This window comes from Vipera berus (genome assembly GCF_964194415.1).
Source record: "Vipera berus genome assembly, chromosome: 4".
NCBI lineage: Eukaryota > Metazoa > Chordata > Lepidosauria > Squamata > Viperidae > Vipera > Vipera berus.
Genome location: NC_138206.1, coordinates 62209755 through 62234658, shown reverse-complemented (window position 1 = coordinate 62234658; position 24904 = coordinate 62209755). Strand labels below are relative to the sequence as shown.

Genomic DNA, 24904 nt, shown 5'->3' with positions numbered 1-24904 from the left:
GTTTTATATCTAGTTCATTTATTCAATCTTTGTACGACAGGATGCACTACTGACTACAACACTGTTTATATTCACTCAGTTGTGGTAGAGGGGTATTCCCTGTAATGAGGCCCAGCTAGTGATATAAATTTCCCGCAGATTTTAAACGTGTCCTTACTGTGAAGTGTTTGTATGGAAGTTAAAAATATTTAATTAAAATATTTATTTAGCTTAGTTAAAGTATTATTGGTTTTATTAACTTTTCAGCTATTGTCTGAAATGTGGTCTATTATTTTGTAGTGTTTCAGAGAATTTATATATTCCTATACTTTATTGTATTTATTATAACTATTTTGAAAATTAAATAATTCATTTTTAAAAACTGAAAACATGAAAATACAATTGCAATTGTGATTTTCCTTTCTCTTTCTGCAGATAAGGGATTAATGACAATAGATTTGCTTAAACAAAAGTTCAGCTTGTACAAGTTAAGAGGAAAATGTAATTCTTTTTTGGAAAATATACCCCAATACTATTGTACATATGATCAAGAAAAGTTTCCACAAGTCAACTGCTCAAAATAAGTTGGTTTGAAAGAAAAAGAGAGCAATAGTCTCAGGAGCATTTAATCTCTAAGGCAGTGTTTTTCAACCTTTTTTGGGCAAAGGCACACTAGTTTCATGAAAAAAATCACGAGGCACTCCGAAAGGGGGGGAGGGGAAATAGACATATTTTTCCAAGCTGTCTTTCTACCAGCTCGGTCTAGCTAGCCGTATCAGTTTCATGCCTTCCAAAGGAACCGAATACCCAGCATGCATCTTTCCCCTAAATACCAATTTAAAATTGTATTCGAGTATATTATATGCAGATTGAACAATGACAAGAGATCCAAGAGCTTCCCCTTCAGAGGTCACGTGAACGGAAAAAAAAGTGTGAGCCGTCCCGCCAAGGCCTAAAAGAATACCATAAAGGCCAAGGTGGTCAAACTTCACGGTATTGGAAGGAAGCGGGGTGGGGGGGAGAGAAAGGGGTTACCTTACGACGTTTGCTTGTTCGTTCGTGTTTTGTTTTCTTTAGCGAGCCCAGATTTCCCAACTACCAACCTCCCTCCCGTTTCTAGCCACCCCACCCTGACAACCGCATAATCATCTCTTTGCGACAGCGGGACAAGAAAGGAGACTAAAGAGCGAGAGCGAAGCTCACAGCTGCTGGAGAGCGCACAGAGATGGGGAAGACACCCCATCTCAACCCGAGGAACTCTCCGCGCCAAGCCTCCGTAGGGCTGGCACGACCAAAAAGGGGGAAGGGGGGGTTGCGTGCGAGGGGAAACACCCAGCCCAAATCGCACTTCGGCTGCTCTGCAAGCTGATGTGGGAAGGGAATCGCCGAGAACTTCCAGGCGGACACGAGAGAGACTGCCCTGCGGTGACAAGACTTGCAGCCCCTTTTTCTCCTCTTTCCCCCTTCCCGAGCCAAGCCCAAGTCACGGCAATAGCGGTCATGGCGCTCGCAAGAACAGTCACCCCCCCACTCCCCCCCGAAAAAGGGAAGGAGCCGAACGGAGAGGGGGGGGAGGGAAAAAAAACCTTCACCTTGGCTCCCAAGAGGCGCGCGGCCGCCCTGCTACCGGCAGTCAACAAGGTCATGGTGAGCAGTGACCAAACTGGCGTGGCGGCAAAAGGGAAAGCAGAAGGCGCCGCCCTCGCGAGGGGAGAGTCTTTTTTTAAAAATCTTTTGAATTTTTCAATTTTTCCCACGGCACACCAGGCAACATCTCGTGGCACACTAGTGTGCCGCGGAACAGTGGTTGAAAAACACTGCTCTAAGGTTCCATATTCTTCAAACTAAATCATCTATATGCTCTTCTAGAATTATTCTACCTCTCTCCAATTTTCCATTCACCTATACAATAGTTGATAATTTAAGATAGGAAAATACATTTTAGTAAATCGTTATCTTACCAATGACTATTTTGTGAAGCTGTTTTGGTGTCAAAATTAGACTGCAGTCTTCAACTTCTTGCTGAGACAATGGTTCAGGATTAAGACAATCATTCACCTATAAAAGAAAAAACCAACACCACCCCACAGACTATTAAAAGAGCGTAATTTGTTTAGATACAAAAGTATCGCATCTATTTTCTTGTCTAATTATATATGAAAGTCCTAAAGACTGAATTCAAAAAATTGTGCTTTTATGACTCCTAAATTAAAATGCTTCAGAAAATCTGTCAAGCTGACAAGAGTTCCTGCCTTCTCTGTTCTTTTCCCATTTCCAAGATTTGTTGGACTCACCACCTCCCTTGAAGAAATGTCATTCCCACTAAAGAGGTACCCAAGACTGCAAGCTACACCATCTCCTAAGAGCCAATTTTCCACTTCAAGGTTTCATGGATTACCTCCTTTGCAAAAAAAACAACAACAGAGACTAACAGCTACTTTTTCTAGCAATTCTGAGAAATCACTAGGTCACTGATGGGTAAAAGCTATGAAGCAAGTGATTGGTATTCAGGATGACCAGGTTCATTGCTTTCTCACGGATAAACAGGAGGCCCTGCTGAAATTGTATGCTCTTGCTCAGGAGTATATTAGTTTTGTAAGCATTCCTGTTTAGTTTCTCATGCCAACAATCTCCTCCTGTTCACCTTTATTTTTGCATTCCAACAATAAATCCACATTCTTCACCTTCTTAAATTCAATCCATAAGTTGTTATCCTATTTTTATTTAGAGAAGGGGCTATCTGTTCCCATGTAATATTCACTTAATTATCTCTCCTTCACACCTCAAATTAAGAAAAACAGTACTGGATCAAATGAGACAGCATATAGGGTGGAGGTACAAAAACTATCCATATGGTGTAGTAACAACAACTTGCACCTAAACATCGGCAAGACAAAAGAGATGGTGTTAGACTTCTGGAGAAAAAAGGAGGAACCTGCCCCACTTTACATCGGGGAGGACTGTGTGGAGAGAGTTTCCTTCTTTAAATTTCTGGGAGTCTACCTCTGTGAAGATCTGACCTAGAAAGTTAACACAACCCAGGTGGCTAGAAAGGCCCAACAGAGGCTTCACTTTCTTAGGGTCTTGCGGAAGAACAGGGTAGAACAACGGCTAATGACCCTCTTTTACCGGTCTACTATAGGGAGCGTCCTCTTGTATGGTATTGTGGTTTGGTATGCTGGTCTGACAGCCGTGGACAGGAAAGTATTACAGAGGGTAGTAAGCACAGCACAAGACATTGTGGGCTGTTCCCTGACACCACTGGATGACATCACCAGGGCTCGTTGCCTTGGAAGAGTGAGGGATGACTCACACCCTGGACGGTATCTCTTTACTTTCCTACCATCCGGTAGGAGATATAGGAGTATAGCCAGCCGTACCAACAGGCTGAAAAATAGCTTTTATCCGTGGGCTGTTAGGCTTTTAAATGGGATATAATCTCTGTGAACTTATGCAGAATTGATTTGGGAGGCCGGTGTGTGGTGTAGTTGGTTCACATGGTGTGGTAGGATGGAGGTTTTGTTGTCACTGTGTGTTGGGGGGGAGAGCACGGGGGGGGGAGGCTCAGCTAATCTCAATGTACACATGTTGTACTTTAACAATAAAGGTATATATTTATATATAAATGTGTCATGTAGAAAAAATTATGTCTACAATTATTACAAATCAATGTATAAACATACATTCGTTAGTCTAACTACTGGACAGCAACTTTTTCAACTGCTTTCACCTGACATTCTCCTGCTATTCCCCAGCCATGAGAATGACAGATATGGTGCCCTCCTGGCAAATAAAAAAGTAAATGTGGTGGGGAAAAAATGAAATAATTGCTACATTATAATTTCCTGAGCCTACGGAGTATAGGCATATGACTAGAGGTTTGAGCCCCCTTTCTCCCTTAAAGAAATAAAATAACTCACAAGGTTTCTAAAAAAAATATCAAAGTTTATTTAAAGGAGAGGAGGTTAAAAAAATACTTTAATTTTAAATATCTACATGCCAAACCGCAGAAAATGAATTATAGAGATGCCCTAATTTAGTAATATATAATAGTTGGCCACAAGATGGCCCTGGTTCACTACAAATGGCACAATCTCCTTTGTGAAATATGCAATGGTACAGTATAACATAAGACTAAAAAAATATTCCAAATAAATCTAATATATTCCTGCCAATCTCAAGTATGGTAAAACAAACTTGACATTTCAAGTTTATTTTATAATTTTTATGGCACCCCCTCCCCAATTCAAAAGTCTCTATGTAAATTATAGCAAAATAAGAGTCTTATAAACACATCAGTACTGTTTCTAACTATAAATTTTCCCCAGTGCTATAGGCTCTGCTAACTGAAAATGCCATTTCCCTGGTAATTCATTTTAATCAGACATTGTAGGAGATCAATAGTAGCTTGCTCCTTCTCTCAATCGTATCACACAGCTTCCCCAGGTTTCTGCTTCTAGTTCTTTAAAAAAAAAATGAAGAGATTTCCTAACCAGGAGGATTGGTGCATCGGATTATGCCAAACTCTTCCTCCTGAATGTTGACTAAAGCTCAGACTCTCATTGGCCATCAGTGAATATAGAGAAGGAGCTTGCAAGCTGCACACTTACTAAAAGGTACTAGATTTTGGAGATAGGGTTTTCAAGTCGATGCAATAGACTGCAAATAATTTATTTTTTTCTAGGAATAAACCCTATTAATTTAAATGGGACTTCACGGAAATACACAGAATATGAAAAGTACATTTAAATGGTTAATAGAGCAGGGGTAAACAGTGTAAGTCAAGTAAATTATGAGAAGCTAAAAGTAAGAGACTATATTCATCAATAGTAAACGTACCTCTTTTTGTATAGATCTAGATTCGATTTCTCCTAGCTGTTTACTAGTTAACAGGCTATTTCTGTTTACACAAGCAGCTTCTTTCTCCATGTTATCATGCTTTAAAATTCTGAGCATAGGAGATTTTAGCCCTGATGCTGGCTTTAATCCTATGTCCACAGGATTATTAAGCATTCTGAAGATCCTATTGTGTCAGAATAAAAAAAAATGTCATATTCAACTATCTAGCCCATATATATTACAGAGTTTTGCAAAATTTGACTTAACTTGTTTGCTGGATTTTATTAACTGAATGCGTGTGAAGGGAAAATTCTAACAAACAATGTCCTGCCAAACTGTTATTGAAACTTCTGGTGGATATTCAGTTCCCCCGGCTACCTTTGAACTTTTTCTTCAAAAACAATTATTGCTTATTTTCCAAAGGCAACTTTCTATAAAGTGACTATGAAAGTAAAATTCTCTTAACAATATCATTGCTACCCTAGATCCTTTCAGCGAGATCTCAAAATTAGGCGACTTCAAATCAGTGGCATTTTCTTTCTCTTTGGCTCATCAGCCTCAGAACTGCCAGGTACACCTGTTTGAAATCTTTATCAAGACCACTGGACCAATGTTTTCTTGCCTCATTTATAATAGCAAATAATCATGTGAGTCCTCCAGAAGTCTAAACCCTATGTCAGTGATCGCGAACCTTTTAGAGACCGAGTGCCCAAATTGCAACCCAAAACCCACTTATTTATCGCTGGGTGCCAGGTGGGCGTGGCCTACTGGGTGGGTATGGCTGTGGTGGTCATGGAAGATTGGGTGGGTGTAGCCAAAGTGGGTGTGGTCACCTCAATGTCGCTGGGGTGGCTGCTGCCTGACACCATCGGCCCCCGCACACAGATGCCAGCGAGCGCATGGAGGCCAACGGTGTCTGTCAGTAGCCACAGCATGCTGGCCCCTCGACCGGCATACTCTGAAGCTCTGCAGCCCATCGCCAGCAGTTCAAAGAAGCCGCCTCCGAGATGGATAGTCAGGCGACAGCTGAGGAGGCGATGCAGTGGGTCATGCCCAGGAAAAGGAGAGCATGCGAGGCCAGGAGGGATGGCGGGGGGGAGAGAAACCAGCTGTGCCGGGATGCATCCAGCCACGTGGGACCTCGGCAAGTTAACAGGCAGCTGGTTGAAGAGGGACAGTTGCCACTTCTGAGGCATGGCGCGGGTGCCCAGGGCTCTGAGTGCCGCCTCTGGCACCCGTGCCATAGGTTCGCCACCACTGCCCTATGTAATAGCAAGCACTTCAAAAGTAATGAGAGGCAGTTATTTCAGTTCACAACAATCAATTCTGATACAGCAGGAATCTGAGGATGTTTAAACTAGTGACTTGGTGGATATCTAAATAAACATTCCCTTGCTTAATTTGTATTTTACCATTCTGTGTATTAACAGCACGTTTAAAATTCTAATGCAGCTTAATGGAGGTGACACAAATGTGAGATCAATTTGTAAGTAGTTAGGATCAGAGCTGATACCTGGATAAAGCAAGTAAAGCTGGAATGTACACAGATTTCTATATTCTAATATTCATTCAGCTACACCACGGGTCGGCAACCCGCGGCTCTGGAGCCGCATGCGGCTCTTTAAGCAGTCTCCTGCGGCTCCCAGTCCTCCTCCGCCGGCGGAGGTTTGGGGAGCTGCACGCGCAGCTCTCCAAACCTCCACTGCCCTGTTTGCAGAGACGCTGCCTTCGTCCATGTTTGACGAAGGCAGCAGCTCTCCAAACAGGCGGCGGCGGTTTGGAGAGCTGCGCGCGCAGCTCTCCAAACCGCCCCCACCCCGTTTGCAGAACTGCTGCCTGCGGCGGAGGTTTGGAGAGGTGCGCGCGCACTCTCCAAACCGCCGCCATCCCGTTCGTACAGCTGCACCTCCACCGTCTCGTTCGTACAGCTGCCGCGTTCGTTCATGTTTGACGAACGCGGCAGACCTCCAAACGGGCGGTGGCGGTTTGGAGAGGTGCGCGTGCACTCTCCAAACTGCCACCGTCCCGTTTGCACAGCTGCTGCGTTCGTCCGTGTTTCTTTCAAATGCGGAGGAATGCAGCAGCTCTGCAAACGGGGCGGGGGCGGTTTGGAGAGCTGCACAGCTCTCCAAACCTCCACCTCCACGTTTGGAGAGCTGCTGCGTTCATCAAATGCAGAGGTTTGGAGGTCTCAGGAGAGGGGCAGGGCGCTCGGGTGGCTCCGGCGGCGCCCGGGCTGAAGGCACCGCCGCAACCCAGTGCCCGTCGCCAGGGAGACCCATCACCGCCGTCGCACAGGTGTCTCACGGCTCGAGGGAGCCACGCTGCAGGAGACGCTCGCGAGGCTTCCTTCGGCCGGGGAAGGGCCCGTTGCCTCCGAGGGGGGCCGGAGGGATCCTCTGAAAGGCCGTTTCCTTCCTTGGCCTGCGAGTCCGTCCCTCCCCCCCCGTAAGCTGGTGGCACTGGGCAGTGACAGGTGCGTGTGGCTCAGAATGCGGTGCGGGTGTCAGGGTGGTGTATGTTTTTGCTTGTTCTGCGCACACGCGTGCATGCCCACATGCGCGCGCACATTTTGCGGCTCCCACTTTTTTGTGTGTATGACGGAACCGGTTCCGAGTAGCTCTTTTGCTGTTTCGGGTTGCTGACCCCTGAGCTACACAGAATTATTTCAGCATTTAAGAAATTTTACAAAAAATTGATCAGAAAACAGGACTTCGAAGTCTTTCTGAAATAATTTTGAATACTACCCCCAAATTTGGAGGTTTTGGGATCAGCCATCTGCAGCTTATTTGAACCGGTCTTATCTTTTCCCATTGCAGCTGCTGAATCACCCTTTCTCAACCTTTTAAGCCTGGAGTTGCCCTTGAAATATTTTTCATGCGATATGGAATTCATGCACATACAGGCTCAAATATAGACCAGAAGTTATAAAATTATTATATTCATTTCATGAAGCTTGTTCCCCAAATCTAGTTTACCCTTCCTTGTCCCAAAGACCCCATTACAAAACTAGAAGGAGGATGATATCTTGCAACCTCCAATACCGTCCCCTTAATACAGTGGTACCTTGGTACTCAACTGCTTTGAAAATCATCAAATTTGGTGCTCAATGCATTTTGACATGAAAATCTTGTCCCGGTACTCATTGTTTGTTTGATACTCAACGAACAAGCTAGAACTTGTCGGTGTCAGCTTTCTTGTGACTCACTACATTATTCCTTATGGGAAGAATCTGTTTGGTACTGGGTTTTGGTAACTCACTGCACCTTCCAGAACCAATTAATGATGAGTATCAAGGTCCCACTGTATTTGCACTCTTCAACCTCTCCTGAAATCTAATGCCAAAGCCTCCACCACCATTTTCTCTTCCCCTTCCCTTGCCTCCTCCTCTTCCCCCCCCCTTTTGTGGTGGCACTTGCTACCATTGGTGCCCAGGCCAGCCTAATCCTGGCTGAGACACAGCTCTCCCAGCCATTGCACTTGCAAAAAGGCTGCATCCACTACTTGTCTTTTTTCCTCAGCAATCCTCCCCTCCCCCATCTAGCAAGCCAACCCAATGTTGGAGTTTATAGGATTTGGTTTCTGCTTTTTCAAAATAAATCAAGATCTCCTGGGGAACATCTGATGGGCTTTTATGAAACCTTAGGGTTTCGCAGAAGCCCAGTTGAGAAACTTTGTACTAAATTATTTCAGGAAAAGACACAGCTACTTTTAAAGTCTGCAGGCTGTTTCTGCCTCCGTATTCTTTGAAGTATTGTTTTCCAAAGACTTAGTAGAATAAGTAGAGATTTAAAGACATTCGAATAAGTAAAGATGTATAATCAGTATTATAGATTTGGGTATTTCATCTAGAAGCAACTTACCGAGCTTCTTTTTTATTTAAACGGACTTTTCTTAAATTGTGAATGTAGTCTGCATAGTAGTCTTTATTCATTTGCTTTTCCATTTCTTCATATACTGTGTAAGAGAACTCTGGATCTATATAACAATATCTGGGAACTTTTGTGAAAATAGTCCTAAATCAGAACAATGACATACAACTTCATTAGTACATGGAATATTTAAATATGCATTGAAGAATCAAAATAGTACTGCTTTATATATATATATATTATAATATTATAATATTATATTATAGTATATATTATATCCTATTATTCCGCTAATCATTTCATCTGGCAAGCACAAAAGGACAAAATAATTGGAATTTGATTTAAGAAAATATTAACAGCACATAAACTTCTGCACAAATAAAAATTACAGAAAAAAATAATTCCCACTATAAACATAATATTCACTATGGCAAAACACTCATATAAAATAATAAACATAATCTGTCTTAAGATCATCATTATTTATAATACCTGTAATCCTTATGCAACTCAGCAGGTCTTATGCTGGCTGGACGATCATTGGGAAGAGCTACTAGTACATTGCTTAAGTTCCTATTAATCCGGTGAGCATGTAATTGTGTCTTATCTGATTTAAGTAGTGCTACTGGTGCAACATCACTCAGTTGATCCCCCTTGGTAGCTATAAATATCCCCGTAGCATTGGAAATCAATGGTGTTAAACCTTGGGTCAGGATTTAAATAAAAACTGTATTATATAGGACAAGCAAACCAAAATATTAATTATTGTACTTTATTCCCACAAATTCTACAATATTAAATTCACAGTAACATTTTATTCAGTTAAGGATCATATCCACACCTAACCTCTTATAATGTAACAATTTTCAGACTGAGCCTTTTAAAATCTAAAATGAGCTTCAGTAAAACTGATTGGAGAAAACAAACACAAAAAAAATAAACTGCATCATTCAAAAAGTTAAACTAAGATATTACACACAACTTAAATTTCAAAATATACTAGTTAGTATCACATATTTGATTTCTATTTTATGGCAATATGTTTCAGAATTTATGCATGTTAATTCTATTTCTTATTCCTAAAACCAGGCAAATATAAAACACCAAAAAGAGATTTAATTAAATCATTCTGTGCGTATGTGTTCATATGTTATATTTCTATAATGATCAAATGATAACTCAAAAATAAACTGAAGCAGAAGGCTTCAATCTTTTCATAGATAAGGTGAGAGCAGATACTAATAAATAAATCAAAATAAATAATAAAAATTAACTGAAGGCATTCAATAATTACAAAAATATCTCAAAGAGCTAGTATTTTTTTAGTTGAGTACACTAAAGGTTGTGAAAATCCTGTTGCAAAACTTACTTTTCTGTATAAAATATTAAGCTTCAGGACTAAATTATAGCTCACTTCCAAACAAATATCAGGAACTATATAAAAAAGGTATTCTTGTACTAAAAAAGAACTATGGAAATAAGGAACATCATTTTGAAATATAGGAAACCAATTGCGGTTTCTGCTTCTCACCAATTAGAATCCAAAGCATCCACATGCATTCTACACATTATAAGTACCTGAATAATCTGAGTTAATCATTTATTAGCTTACTAGTAGTGCTCCATATACCCACAGCTATTCAGCTTGACATTTAAGTGAAATATTTTTTTAATGCAAAATCAGCATGCATGTCTTGAACAATCCAGGGGAGACTTTCAGGAAACCATGCACATTGGAGAAGAGCTCCTCTGAACTGCTATTAGAAATCTGAAATTCCAAAATGCTCTAGCAATCCTAGTTTTCCATTCCAAAAGAGTACAGGTAGTTCTCAACTTACGACCTATCACTTAGCAATCATTCAAAGTTACATTGGACCCTTCAAAAAATACTTAGGACCTCATTTTGTGACTCTAATGCCCCTTCCCCATGATCACACAAACACATTTTGAGTGCCTGGCAACCAGGCTGCATTTACAGCCATTTGCAGCATCTCATAGTCACAATTCATATTTTTTTGTTGGAAAGCTATATTTATTTCCGTTTTTCAGCAAAAATAAAAATCCATTGGCTAAAACAGGTTCACTTAACAATCACTGTTTTGGCTTAATGACTCCCACAAAAACGCTTGTAAAATTGGTAGTTTTGGGGTCAATTACAGATGTTAAGTTAAAAACTATCTGTAACTTATAGACTTGTCATCATATTGTTTAATATTACATTAATATTTTTGCCCCAGTAAGTGTTCTAGATTTCAAATGGAAAGAAAACATTGTGGCATATTTTTCACATCCAATCCCACACACACACAAAAGCAGATTATAATAGTACTTAGATTACAGATGTGTGGCACAGTGGTTAGAATGCAGTATTGCAAGCTAATTCACTGCTCGCTACCAGGAGTTCGATCCTGATTGGCTCAAGGTTGACTCAGCCTTCCATTCTTCTGAGGTCGATAAAATGAGGACCAAGATTGTTGGGGGCAATATGCTGACTCCGTAAGCCACTTAAAGAGGACTGTAAAGCACTATGAAGCAGTATATACAGTAAGTCTAAGTGCTAAGTTTATTATAAATTGTAAAAGAGAAAGTAAAAGGCTAAAACTAAAATCAACACCTCCCACCCATATAGAAAATTAAATCCACGTGTTTAAAAATGTAATTGAGACATTAAAATTTTCTATTTAGTTTTTTTAAAAAAAAAAAATCACAGGAAAAACAGCTAGCTTGTCCAGCCTTTCCGATCTTTCCATGATCTATTTAGAATCCTGGAGATTTATGGTATCCTACTTATCTTAAAAGGAATATTACAAATAAGCTTAACTGAAAACTAAAATTAATTTCAAAAAAGATTTATGTTAAGCTGCATGGACCTCCAGATAATTTTCAAAATTAATAATGCACTTAAATCAGTTACTTCTTCATAAGGACAGCATGTCTGAATTCTATCATTTCAGGTGATAAATAGATCACTTTTATCTTGGGAAAATGTCTAAATTGTTTCTCAGAAACATATTTCTAACTCAGTAAAAAGTTAGCACTTTTTAATTAATAACATACCAGGGTTACTTTTCAGCACAACATTAGCAGATACCGACTTGCAGAGGCCAGAAAAAACTAACTGTATTTGATGAAATGGTTTCATCTCTAAAACCCGAAAGTCATCTTTCTTTGGTACTGGTCCTATAATATCTACTTTCTGCCTCACTGTGAAGGTTCCTATATGTCGTGGGATAAATGAAAATATCACATCCTGAAAATAAAAGGAGAAAAGTATTAAGCATAGAAAAAGGAAACCAAAAGCTAATGCAAGTTATAAAAAGTTCAATTTGTTACATTATGCCTACTCTTATTTACTTAAAACTTTAATTTGATTTGTTTCTTATATTTAAAAAATAAAATTGTAAAAATTTTCTAATTGAAATGATGCAACAGAATTGAATGATATATTATCATGTTCTCGTTCACATATGAAATAGACATAACATTTAAATATACAAATGGATAATGAAAGAGAAATTGAGGGTACCAAACAAATAACGATAAAATAAAATGAGAGACGTAAATTAGAAATTAGGTACGTATTGCTTATATAATAAAATATTCTAAAAAACTGAATCTCACCAAGAAACAAAAGAAGAAGAGAGCATGCTATTTAGCAACTGAAGAAAAAGTTTGAGGATGTGAATGAACACCAGCAAAATATAGCCAAGCAGGATAGAAAGAAAAGAGGAAATAAAGAAGATGCAAGACAAGGAAACATAATTTAGAATTGAGTATAAACTTGTAATTGATGAAGTACCTGAGAAATAAATATAAAGAAAATAATAGTGACTACTACATAGGAGAAAATGAGTTACAATTCAAATATTGTGAACAGTAACGAGAGAACCAGCATATGGAAGCAATAAAATGGCTAATGTAGTTTAACCAAAAACTGAAGAAGAGAAAAAAGGATTTAATGCTAAGAATGGAAAGTCACAATATGTGACAGATGGTTACTTTCTCTTCTTTGCCATGTTTGAAGAAAAAGAACAGAAAAGCAGCAGTTCCTGCATCTCCAAACATCATCTATAGCAGGGCTTTTCAACCAGTGGTACGGGTACCACCTGTGGTACATTGGCACCTGGCAAGTGGTACGCGACCGTCCTAGAAAAATGGTAGCGGGGGAGGGGAATGAGCTGAACCGGTGGAGCTCGGCGCTGATCCTGGCACTTCTGCTGAGCCCATAAGAAGCGCCCATCAGCTAGAATGTTGCCGCATCTTCGGCGTCTTGTGATTTACATTCAGATGCTTGGCAACTGATTCATATTTATGACTGTCACAGTGTCCCAGGGTCATGTGAAGTGACCAAAACCTGCTGCAACCACCCAGCAGAGGGGGGGGATAAAAACCAAACACCGCCCCCCATCCCAACCACACTGCCAATCCTCAACAGAAATGCTCACAACAATGAAAACCTCGGACAGGAAGAAGAGCACCGCCAGGTGGGCAGGCAGGTGTCTTGCTCGGCTGTGGCTTGGGGGGGCACTTTTTTCAGTGCCATTGTAACTTCAAACAGTCACTAAGCGAACTGTTGTAATTCGAGGACTACCTGTATTTAATCACTTTTTTCCTTTTTTGGGGGGGGTCATCAAGTTCTTGACACCTTGCTAGGCGACTGGTGGTACTCGGATGTTGCCATATCCTAAAAGTGGTACAATGCGTGAAAAAGTTGAAAAGCCCTGATCTATAACTTTCTGCTACCTTCTCTGCGCTAAAAAAGGAGTGTTCTTTAAATGTACAATATTATGTAATGCAACACACTCTAACATGAAATATATTAAAAATTAAATATATAGTGTATAAAAAATGAAAGAAAATATGCTAATACCTTTGCAGACTTTCCTTTTATTTTTCCCTTTTCAGGGCAAATATTATAATGTGCAATCTTATGAAAAACAAATGTCACTGGAAGAACATCACATTCATTTTGGAGTGTGCAAACAAGATCTGTGTGTTCACCAATGTAACACTCTTTGAAACTGACAACTGGTCCTGGGGTGAATGTCAACATGACTGGAAGCCCTGAGCCTATCAATCCCAATTCAACACAGTGAGGATTCCCTGAAAAAGACATTGAGATGGAGAGTAACAGTATACCAGTAAGTGTTCATAGGATATGCTGCTATAAAGGAGCAAATAATGCATTACAAATACAAATATTGTTCTCTAATGCACCAAAAAACTTACGGAAGCTAATAACAACAAAAATCTGTTCTACAAAGTACTGTTCACATGAATAATAAAGCATTCTTGAAAACAAATGCCTGCACTCAAATGGTAAAGCTATGCAGTTGCTGCCTTAAGTGACAACTCCTAAAGGAAAGCCCAGGTATTATTAAATGTAGGTGAGTTTTTAAACCTGCTGAATTAACCAAAATAATTAAATGATTAAATGAAGGAGAAGGGCAAGTTGGGAGTGGATGGACTAGCAGTACCTTAATCTACCCTGACAAATTAACCTTGACCATAGATAGCAAGGAAATTGATGGTGTCATTTGTTTGTATTAATGTCCTAGCATCCTCTGCATAGCATGAAATGGGATCTTTCTGTAATTATTTAATAATTCATCAAAACAAAGAAGATAGCCATAATCATGTATTGTTTGTATCTTTGGGCATTAGCTATGTGATAGTTCAAGTAGCCTGGTTCATAAGCTGATTTTATCTGCTCTTAGCAACAAAAACACAAATGAGGATGATTAGCTTAGTGTGATGTCTGAAGATGGAGTTAAGTTTGCCATATTAAAACAATCTAGGATTCCTTAAAAAAAAATCTATCTTAAAATGACTTAACAAATCTATCTTACTTGGGTAAAAATGATCAATATTCCTAAACTCAGTAATATTAAATTACCTATATTAACACGTTCACTCACTAAAACAAGTAATGAGGTTGCATAAATCAATACATAGCTCATGAATGCTTTAATCTAATGAGTTAGACTTCTTGGTTAAAATGGACATGAAATAATGGCCAGTACAATATCCCTGACTCTTGCCACGAAGACTACATAAAGATTTTTTATCAAATAACCGTGATTTCCAAATATAGTTCAAACATTCAAGATTCTCAGTATCCTATAACAACCTATCTACAAGCTATAGTTTCAAACAATCTTAAACAACTCTACGTATACTCAATTGCCATAACTTTCAAATTTATTCTAGTGGAAATGTTCATCATTATATTTCAACAGTACCTGAAAGCCCAAACTGTGATGTTTGGCAGTCCCATCTAGAACCAGAATTTATAATTTCAGAAAGGCTAACAAAATAAGGCCTCTCAAAAGCTGCATAACTGATTAGAAATGTTATTTTGTGAATATGAATTAAAGTACTTTCAAGAAATTCCATAGGATGCAATAATTGTGATCAATATTATGGTTATAATTTTTATCTAATGAAATATATAAATAATTCCATGAGATCAGCATTATAGCATTACAAACTTCAAAATATCTTTATCTTATACACAACATTAGAAAGAAGAACTTGTTCTTATTAGATGCTCATCAAGAAATTAATTTTATGTTTTTTAACAATACATATATTGATCTCGTTACTTTTCCTAGAAAATACATTTATTTTATACTTAATTCAGTATTTATCCATACCATACCTTGGATGGGTATTTCAGCACCAAGCATTGTGTGTAAGAAATCATCTTTGCTTCCTACAGCTTCAAATTTCAAAAAGACAGCATAATCTTTTCGTGATGGCGTTCTGTCAAAGTCCCTGTCAATTTGCAGCTGCCTATAAAATTCAAAATTACATTTACATTTCTATCATTCAGCTTACTGATTTGTAACTGCTGATATCAAACTACATAGCAAAATAAAAGGGCATCAGATACCATAATTTTAAGGAACCACAGGCTGTAAAATTTAACTTATCCAAAATCAGGATATGTAGAATTGAAATGTTCTATGTAATTTCAACAGAATCTTTTCATAATAAATATTCTCATTTGTTAATCATAAGGCCACATGTAATACTTACATTAGATTAGGTTATTCACAATTCAGGATAATGAATATTTCTTGACATCTTTGACAATGACATTATTTTGATATTAAGATTTCAATTTACCAACTTCTAAATCATTGAACACATATGCACACACTGTATTTGGCATTTCCAACCCTTTTTTATAATTTCTGATGCTATGTTGCCTGATTATACTATTATACCTCTACTATTGGGGCACCTTGAGCTTGCATAGTTCAACAATCCTTTAACAATAAGAGCAATCATTGCTTAAGCCCAAAACAAGAAGGCATGTGTAAAGGTTTCATAGCCAGTAACCAGTGCCCCAATTCACATGGATATGGGAAAGCATAATTGGATTTGGAAAATTATATTACTATAGTTCATCTTAAAAAAGAAGTTTTAAAATTCTATGGAATTTATATTTTGGTATGTTCTACATTGTGGGGGTGACATCAAAATAGGCTAATTACAATAAATAGATACAGATTATTGCTACAGTGAAGAAAATAAATTCTGTTTAATGAAATTAGGAATATATATACCTGGGTTTTGTATGTATACATGTATACACACCTACGTACATATATACATACACACAGACTACAGCTTTTATCATTTTCATTGTGCTCATTACTTCAGTTTACAAAACCACTTACTCTGGACTAAAAGAAAGAAAAACCACAATCTTCTGATAAGGTTGTAGTGTTCCTTCATTAGGTATGCAAGTAATCAAAGTTGAAACATCTGTTCCTTGATTTTCAGGATAATCTTTCAAAGCAGCATTTGAACTCTGCTGAATATCTGTGCCCTTTAAGAAAACATAAAATGAATATGCTAAAAATTACTCCATGTATTTACATGGATGTTTCGTACATAAGATCAATAAACTTGCTGAAAAGGTAAGTTATAAAAATGTGAACAAAACTTATCACCAAGTCTAGAACCCACTAAGCTTTCCTTTAAAACATGGCTAGCATATTATTTTAAAAGTAATAAATGTCTACAATTATTATTCATCAACAAATGTCCACTGATATGACAGGCATGCACTTCAGAAATACCAAAACTATTACAACATTCATCTGGTGTATAAGATCACTACAGCTTTCTCATGAAACCTTAAGAGTAAATAATAAAGTCATATAATATCAAAGCAATGGGTAGGTTTTTGTTGTTGTTGTTAGCTGCGAAGTCGTGTCCGACCCATCGCGACCCTATGGACAACATTCCTCCAGGCCTTCCTGTCCTCTACCAGGGTAGGTTTTAGTTCCACTTTAACATATTGTCCATGTTCATACCATTCACTTATTTGTGGAAGATGTCAGAAGTAAATTTGTGGACATTACTGGAATGAAATCTTAATCTGCCTTTTGAAATGGCTTTTGAACGCTTATATGAACTGTGTTTAAAAATACAACAAGCCCAAATCTGGCTTATAGTTATACTCTTACCTTTTCACATTATCAAGGGCAAGAATAATAGGAACTCTCATTTATATACAAATAGTAGCTAAAAATGTAAAAGAGTAATAAACTTTATTTCTCCTTTGATACCTTCTAAGTATGACAGAGAGGAAAGGGAATTCTGCTGAAAAAAAGATAGGTGTTTAAAAGCAGGCCTAAAATCAAGAGTTTACTTACCATCTCTCCACCAACAGCATTATCCATCAAGACTGCCACCCAATCCACAGGCTCTGGACTTTTATTGTGAAGAATAACTTCTTCCATCTTGGAAGTTCCAAAGTAGACACATCCAAAATTAACACACTGGATAGCATTTGAGTGAGGCACACCTAAAACCTCAAGAACTTGTTCCACAATATTGGCCTTGATTTTTATCTCAGCAGTGGGTCCTCCCTGCAACTCCACACTTTGGATAACAACAGATAAAAAGGAATTGTGGGCTTCAGGACAATCACAGCTTAAGATTAATAATGCCATATTAATCATTTGGAATTTAAGATTTTATTAGCATATTTAACACACACACATTTATAACTTAAACTTACAACAGTTGCCTATTTGTAACATTAATGCTTCTTATAGAACAGAAAGTGCTCTTAATATTACATAATATTAGAATAATTAAAACTGAACTAATTCTTCATTATCCCCAATCTGAAATAATAAAGGAAACACCAAATTTCAATATAAGGATTTTTAAATGAGGCTTCAAATTAGATTTTACTTAGAATTGGAGTTTACCATTGCATTCTACCTAAATAAAATTAAACAGTTTGATTCAATTAAACTGTAATACCCAATGCACTGAGCTGTCATATAATTTATTTAAGCACAGCCATCCATTCTTTAGATAGGAAATTGAGTAATATGCAATAAAAAGGTTCTATCATTCACTCAAATTGTTATTACATAAACTGCACTTGAATTGGCAATACTTTTACTTACTTCACTGACACAAGTAATTAAACATATCTATGCAGTGAAAGGGCAAAGAACACTGCAGCATGGCATATGCTTCCATTTATTTATATGTATCATAAAATTTAATTCAAGAAGTAAATCAAAAGAGACAACACTGCAATTTAAATATACTGCACTTACGTGGCTAACTGATTAATTATTTTGGGTACATCGGTACATATCTCCACTTTAATCAATTTCATTGTTTTTGGTTCTATCACGCCACTGGTTGGTGCAATAATAAGAGGAACACTTCCTCTATATTTTATGTCAAATGTACCTTAAAATATAAAAATTAAATAAATTAAAAACCAAACCATTTAGTCAATATGCATAAAATTAAATACTAATCTTTTTGCCTCCAATGATAAAAGGATCACAGCATAATAAGACGCATCATCATCAAGAGATCTCATCAAGGTTGTCTATCTTTCTCAGCTATTTCTTCTCAGTCATATTGTATGATAATGTGGATGAACAATGAGTTAGTTATTCATTGTTCACATCCATTATTCTTTTTGAAAAAGACATCATTCTAAGTTTATAAAAAGTACAATCTTGCTTCAAATACAGGTAATCTGAGGTAAAGCTAACAATAAATGTTAATCCCAAGCATTCACACAACTGAAGCAGAACTGCAGACTCCTCTTGTCGTAGATACAGCCATAGAAATGAAAGAATTAAAAATTTAACCAATATTTATATTTATTTATATTTATATTTAAATTTATATACCGCCCTATTCCCGTAGGACTCAGGGCGGTTTACAGGGAAAATTAAAAGTTAAAATACATCATATACAATTAAAAATGATTAAAACTAAGATTAAATTAATCCCTGAACTTAACTAAAACCCCATTAATTAAAAATTAAAACCCCTCAGTCTGGGCCAGACAACTCAAAAAACCAAGTTTTCAAGTCCCTACGAAATGAGCGAAGGTCGGGGGCGGTCCTAAGCTCCGTGGGAAGCTGGTTCCAAAGGGCCGGCGCGCCCACAGAGAACGCCCTTCCATTAATGCATTAATCATTATATACTGTGCCGTAGTGGCACAGTGGTTAGAATGTAGTACTGCAGACTAACTGCCCACAGCCAGGAGTTCAATCCAGACAAATTCAAGGTTGATTCAGCCTTCCATTCTTTCAAGGGCAGTAAAATGAGGAGTCAGATTGTTGAGGGCAATATGCTGACAACATAAATTGCTCAGAGTGTGCTGTAAAGCACTATGGAATGGTATATAAGTCTAAGTGCTATTGCTATGCTTTAGCTTTATATGAAAACTAAACATTAAGCCTGTCCATTCCTTCCACCCTATTTGTAATGGCAGCTTGCAAATCCCCCACCCAAGATATTACAGGAGAGGAAATGCCAAAACAATGATATTGTTCTTACTCTGGAATACTCTATTCCCTGCTTATACTTTGGACAGCGGCGAAGACTGCTTTTCCAATATACTTTCAAGGTAGAGGATGCTAATTAACTGGAAATTACTGCTTATGGGAGTTTATCATTTGATATCATTTGCATGATGTAATATATCTTTATTTTTCATTCATAGGAGGGCAAAAGACAAATATCAAACCACCACAAGTGCCAGCCCTTTTGTACATCGTGAGTTGAATGTGCAAACAAAATGTCATTGTGCTGTCACACTATTTTTCTCATTTTAACAAAAAGTATCAGGTTCTATGATGCATCTGAACATGTTTTTACTATTTTTAGTATTTTTACCTGTAAGCCACCTAACATTAGCTACTTATAATTCATGCATAAAAAATAATTTCAATAATAATTTTTATTGAAATTTAAAAATACAAAGATAAAAAACTAATACAAATTAAGAAAAAAACAAAAAAACAAAAAAGCAAAAAGTGCAAAGAGAAAAAAGAATGTGGGAGGGCTGGAAAAAAATATGTAAGAGTGGAAAATAATAAAAAATGACTTCTCCCTTCATCAACACAAGTACAGTTTCAGTAAATTAGAAATGTTAGAATAATGACTTCTCTTAATATTTTAACTTTCATCCTATCTATGTATCTAAGTAGTATATAAATTTCATATTACTTTGATGTGATTTGCCTAATTTATTTTCTCTAAAAATAGAAAAAGAATTATTTTTGTTCCATATTTTTAAAGCAAATATTTAAAGCCTGACCATTCAAGGAATCAGAAAAGATCAAGAGCTACCAGAAACAACATATTGAAATTTAATCCCATCAAATAATATCCCAAAAAATTCTTATCATTTTCCCTTCATCTCCCCTCAGAAACTCCTTTGCAAATATAACACTTTTCCTCTTTAAAACTACAACAAAAAATCTTTTCTTTTCATATCTTAACTATAAACAAATATTTAAAGTCTCATCATTCAGTCCTTATTTTAAAAAGAAAAAGCTGCAAGAAAAAAATACACATTTTAATTTTGGTTGAATAATCCAATTTTATAAACCTTTTTTTTTACTTTTGAAATCTTGATGTTTATTCCTTTTAAATCATCTGCCTGAAGTCGATATCTTTTCATTCTTGCTTCATCTTTTCTCAGGAGCTTCTTCAAAATTATAACCTATCTCTTTTGTAATTCCAAAATAAAAGACTTATTTGGACAACTTTCTTGACATCCACACTTCTAAGTCATTTTTCTGATTATTTGCTAGCTATTAAAATATCAGCCACTTTTATTTATAAATTCAGTATATCTTTGACATCATTCTTGTATTCTGTAAGTTTTAAATCCATATCCAAAACAGCCCGATTCTCAGTTGTATCATCTTCTTTTGAGCCCATTATTATACTAAAAGACAATCTGAAAAGGAACTTCTGAGTACATTGTTGCCAAAAAATCCGTGAATTCTCCCAGAGTTAAAATACTTTTCTCCATTCTATATTAGTGTGACATCTTCTTTAATTAAAATCTTGAGTTATGGTTGCTTTTAATAACCTGCCGCCAAAGTCTCCTTTTATCATGTTTTTCTCTACTCCACATTTTCCCAGTGAAAGGATTTCTTACACTTAAAATTCAAATTCTTCCTATATTTTGATAAGATTCTGAACAAACCACAGGAAATATACTTAAAATTATTTTATAATTTTATTTCCAGTCAATCTGGCCCCTTAGTCCATTTCAAAACTTTTCATAATCAAGCTTCTAATCACCTTTTTGCTGCTTATTTCCCAATAAAGTTTTTTCTTTAATTTCTTAAACTTACATGAAACGTCTTTCATTAAGGAGCAAAGGAAAATCACCAATGTAATTAATATATAGATTATATAGACATTAGCTTTTTAATCATATTCTTTATATATATTGGCACCATTCATAGGGTCATACAACATTAACCTGGGTTAAGTGACTAATCTGTCATTCTTCAATTCTTCATTTTTCTTCAACTGGGGCACCTATTTATGGCTATGGACTGTATGATGGGGGAAACTATAAAAAAATATAAAAAGTGGCTCATGCACTAGAACATTGTTGCTACAGGGATTTCACTGTGCAATTATTCATAAAAGCATTTGCCAGGGATAAACAACAGATTCAAGTTTTGATAATATATTGATGGTTGAGATACACTATTGTAAATAAACCAGTTTCATATTTTGATTAAGCACTCAGTCTTTACATAATGCATGCCACGGTTCAAATCTAGTTAATATCCTAAATCAAAGTACAATATGGTTTACTATGTCGCATATAATAGCCAAAGCTATGTCCAGCCATTGAGCTACGTCACATTGTCATTTGTTTTTCCTTTGATGGGTTCATATTTCATGCTGAACCAAAATAAATTACATTATGATTTGTCTAAGTGTACAGCTAGCTAAATACACTAAACTCTACAAAAATATTTACCTGGGGATGATCCATAGTTTGTAATTTTAGTTACTGCATGTATTATTTTACTGTTCGCAATCACTGTTCCAAAATTTATCTCAGGTTCAATTTCTAAGAAACAACATGGACGTAATCTGCAAAAAAAGGGTATTTTATAGGTTTTATATCATCATTTTATTGATTTAATTTTAAATACATTTCAGGGGAAATAAGGTATTTTTGGACTTTTTCAACAGATACACTAACTACATTTCTTAACTTAATACTTATGTTGCTATGTTTTTTAAGCACAATGAAATCATATTTGTAATTACATTTTATTTAGCTTGAAATTTTTGTATGTCAAAATATTTAATACTTATTGCCTATTTCTATTCAAGATAATGATTTAGTACACAATTAATACCTGAAATATCATCATAGTTTTGGTACTATTACAGCAGTACCTCGGTACTCAACTGCTTTGAAACGCATCGAATTTGGTACTCAATGCATTTTGATGCGAAAGTTTTACCCCAATATTCATAGTTTGGTGCTCAATGTACAAACTAGAACTTGTTGTTGGCTGCCTTGTGACTCACTACATTATTCCTTATGGGAAAAATTTGTTTGGTAGTTGGGTATGGTACTCATTGTCCCTTCCTATTAACAATGAGTACCAAAAGTACCACTGTATATTAATTCAGTATTACATAAACTCACAATACTTGGTGTAAGAGATACTGCCATATTTCACACATAACAAAGTAGATTAAACAAAGCAGATTAAATTAAGAACTTCTGAAACTGCAGGTTAAGAGTCACAAACATTTATAAGTAAAGTTAATGGTTTTTTTCCACCTGATCGGCCTTACACAGACAAAATGGAGGAACAGTCAGAACAGGCTTTGTTCCACATTAGTGCAAGACCAATTGACTGCTTCAGTAGAACAAAGATCGAGATCCCCTGAAATATATAGATTAAAATTTTAATTATTAAATGTGGCGTATTTTTTTCTCATCCAATGCTACTCTAATTAAATAATTAGGTTTAGCTGGAGGTCACAAAACATTATTTTAGAGCTTTGCAGAGCCACAAAGTTTGAGAACTTCCTGTTTTAAAACAAACTAATCATCAGAATAAACTAAGCTAAAGTTTTGCCCATTTGTTGGGGTATAATGTGCAAAAGCTTGCCAAATATTTAACCAACAGTAGAGTTTTATGTTGAAATGTCATACCCAATCAGAGGAATTTCAATTATTTTTTTCTCTACATGAAGGAGGAGCCTATCATGAAGGTCTTCCTCATTGTCCGGATGATATTCCACAGTGGCTGTTATGTAAAGGCCAGAAGCAACAGGTTTCTTTGGATTTTCCACAATTAGTTTGAACTGCAAAATTAGGAAACCATTCAATTTTACAAATGTTATCTGAACATGAGGATCTTCGCCACCATACAACTATCACTCAGCAAATTATAGTGCAAATAAAGATTTTTTAAAGGAAACATTTTTCTTTTAGTTGCATGATGTATTCTGGCAACAACTAAAGCAAAACAGGATGGATGGATGGACATAAAATTGTGCTGTAGATATAGGAAACAATACTACAAGAGAAAGTACTGTGGTAAGGAGTGTGAAACTGTCATAAACATAGGAAAAATACAACAAAAATGAAAGAGGAAGTACCAATTAGGAAGGTCACCTGCTTTTTTAAAGGGACTGTAATCTCATTGTGCCTCCTATTCTTTTTGAACTATTTACCTGGTAATATACTGCAAGATTCTTGCCCAAACTTACACCCTGCAGATATTTTGAGTATCTTCTATCTTTTCCAGCCACATTATGTCTGTAATAGACAGGTGATGGCATAGTAATAGATCTAGCACCAGATTCAAAAATTGTATGATAAACCTGCATTACTCGACAATATTGTGCCGATGCAGTTATGTATTTCCTACCTTTGAATTTTAACTTTTTATTGACTGAATTCTTATTTCAACTTATTACTGAACTGCCTTTGTTCAAGATTGTAGACAAGTATGTTTCTAACCTATAAATAACTGGAGGAACAAAAACTATTCCCCCTTCATATACTAATCATAGTGCAAGAAATAATAATCATGGCTTTTCAAAAAGAATGTGAGTTCCAGTAACCCACTCAGTATCCTTTTTTTTTCCTTGTAAGTATTTCCCTCCCCAAAGATGGGACATCCAAATTAAAGGTTTATTGCTAAAGAGGTTTCTCATTAAGACTCATTAGGTTTGATGCTGCTGAAACAAAACTAACTCCGTCCAATATGATACCGGCTTAAAAAAAACAGTTTGTCCGGAGTTTACAGAAATAGCTAATTTCACTCCCTTGGTCAGGGGTAGGCAACCTCGGCTCTTTTATGACTCATGGACTTCAACTCCCAGAATTCCTGAGTCAGCTACGCTGACTCAGGAATTCTGGGAGTTGAAGTCCATGAGTCATAAAAGAGCCGAGGTTGCCTACCCCTGCCCTTGGTTGACACTGCCTTGTTCCCGTCCCACCTGAGGCCGTTCCGGAGGCAGTAAATGAAGCGAACAGCTGCGTGTCTGCAGGTTTTGGACGCTGAGCAGCGCCCTGTAACAACTGCCTGGCATCGCATCCGCGAAGCGTAGCTCGGGCGGCGTAATGCGCACTCCGTCGACGTCCATGGATCCGCCGCTTCCCTGCTCGCCTCCGCGGGAGCTCATGGCGGCCTCTAAGCCAGCCGGCTTGGTGCGCCGAGAGTTGGTGTCTCCAAGGAGACGCAAGCTTCTTTGGCAGACAGCCGCCGGAGAGCTGTTGCCCCGCAACCGGAATCCGTATTCTGATTGGCGACTAGGCTTCAAACTGAAACTCCGCCCGTGAACGCCGAGCCTCCAATAGAAGGGAACCCTTGTCCTGCAAAGGGAAAGATGCGGCCGTTCAATAACAAGCAAAT

At 37.1% G+C, this 24904-nt stretch overlaps 1 protein-coding gene across 1 annotated transcript in view; it reads right to left on the bottom strand.

Moving 5' to 3' along the window:
- Positions 1-24698, bottom strand: part of CFAP47 (cilia and flagella associated protein 47) — a 198066-nt gene extending 173368 nt beyond the window's left edge. The window contains exons 1-13 of the mRNA XM_081326237.1: positions 24489-24698; positions 23194-23345; positions 21994-22109; positions 18287-18425; positions 17363-17591; positions 16379-16530; positions 15352-15485; positions 13561-13793; positions 11748-11940; positions 9183-9393; positions 8682-8834; positions 4819-5002; positions 1941-2037 (exon numbers count right to left, since the gene is read on the bottom strand). Coding sequence (XP_081182363.1) covers positions 1941-2037; positions 4819-5002; positions 8682-8834; positions 9183-9393; positions 11748-11940; positions 13561-13793; positions 15352-15485; positions 16379-16530; positions 17363-17591; positions 18287-18425; positions 21994-22109; positions 23194-23345; positions 24489-24674 — 2179 coding nt within the window. The 5' untranslated portion in view covers positions 24675-24698. The remainder of the gene's footprint in view (positions 1-1940; positions 2038-4818; positions 5003-8681; positions 8835-9182; positions 9394-11747; positions 11941-13560; positions 13794-15351; positions 15486-16378; positions 16531-17362; positions 17592-18286; positions 18426-21993; positions 22110-23193; positions 23346-24488) is intronic.
- Between the last annotated feature and the right edge of the window lie 206 nt (positions 24699-24904).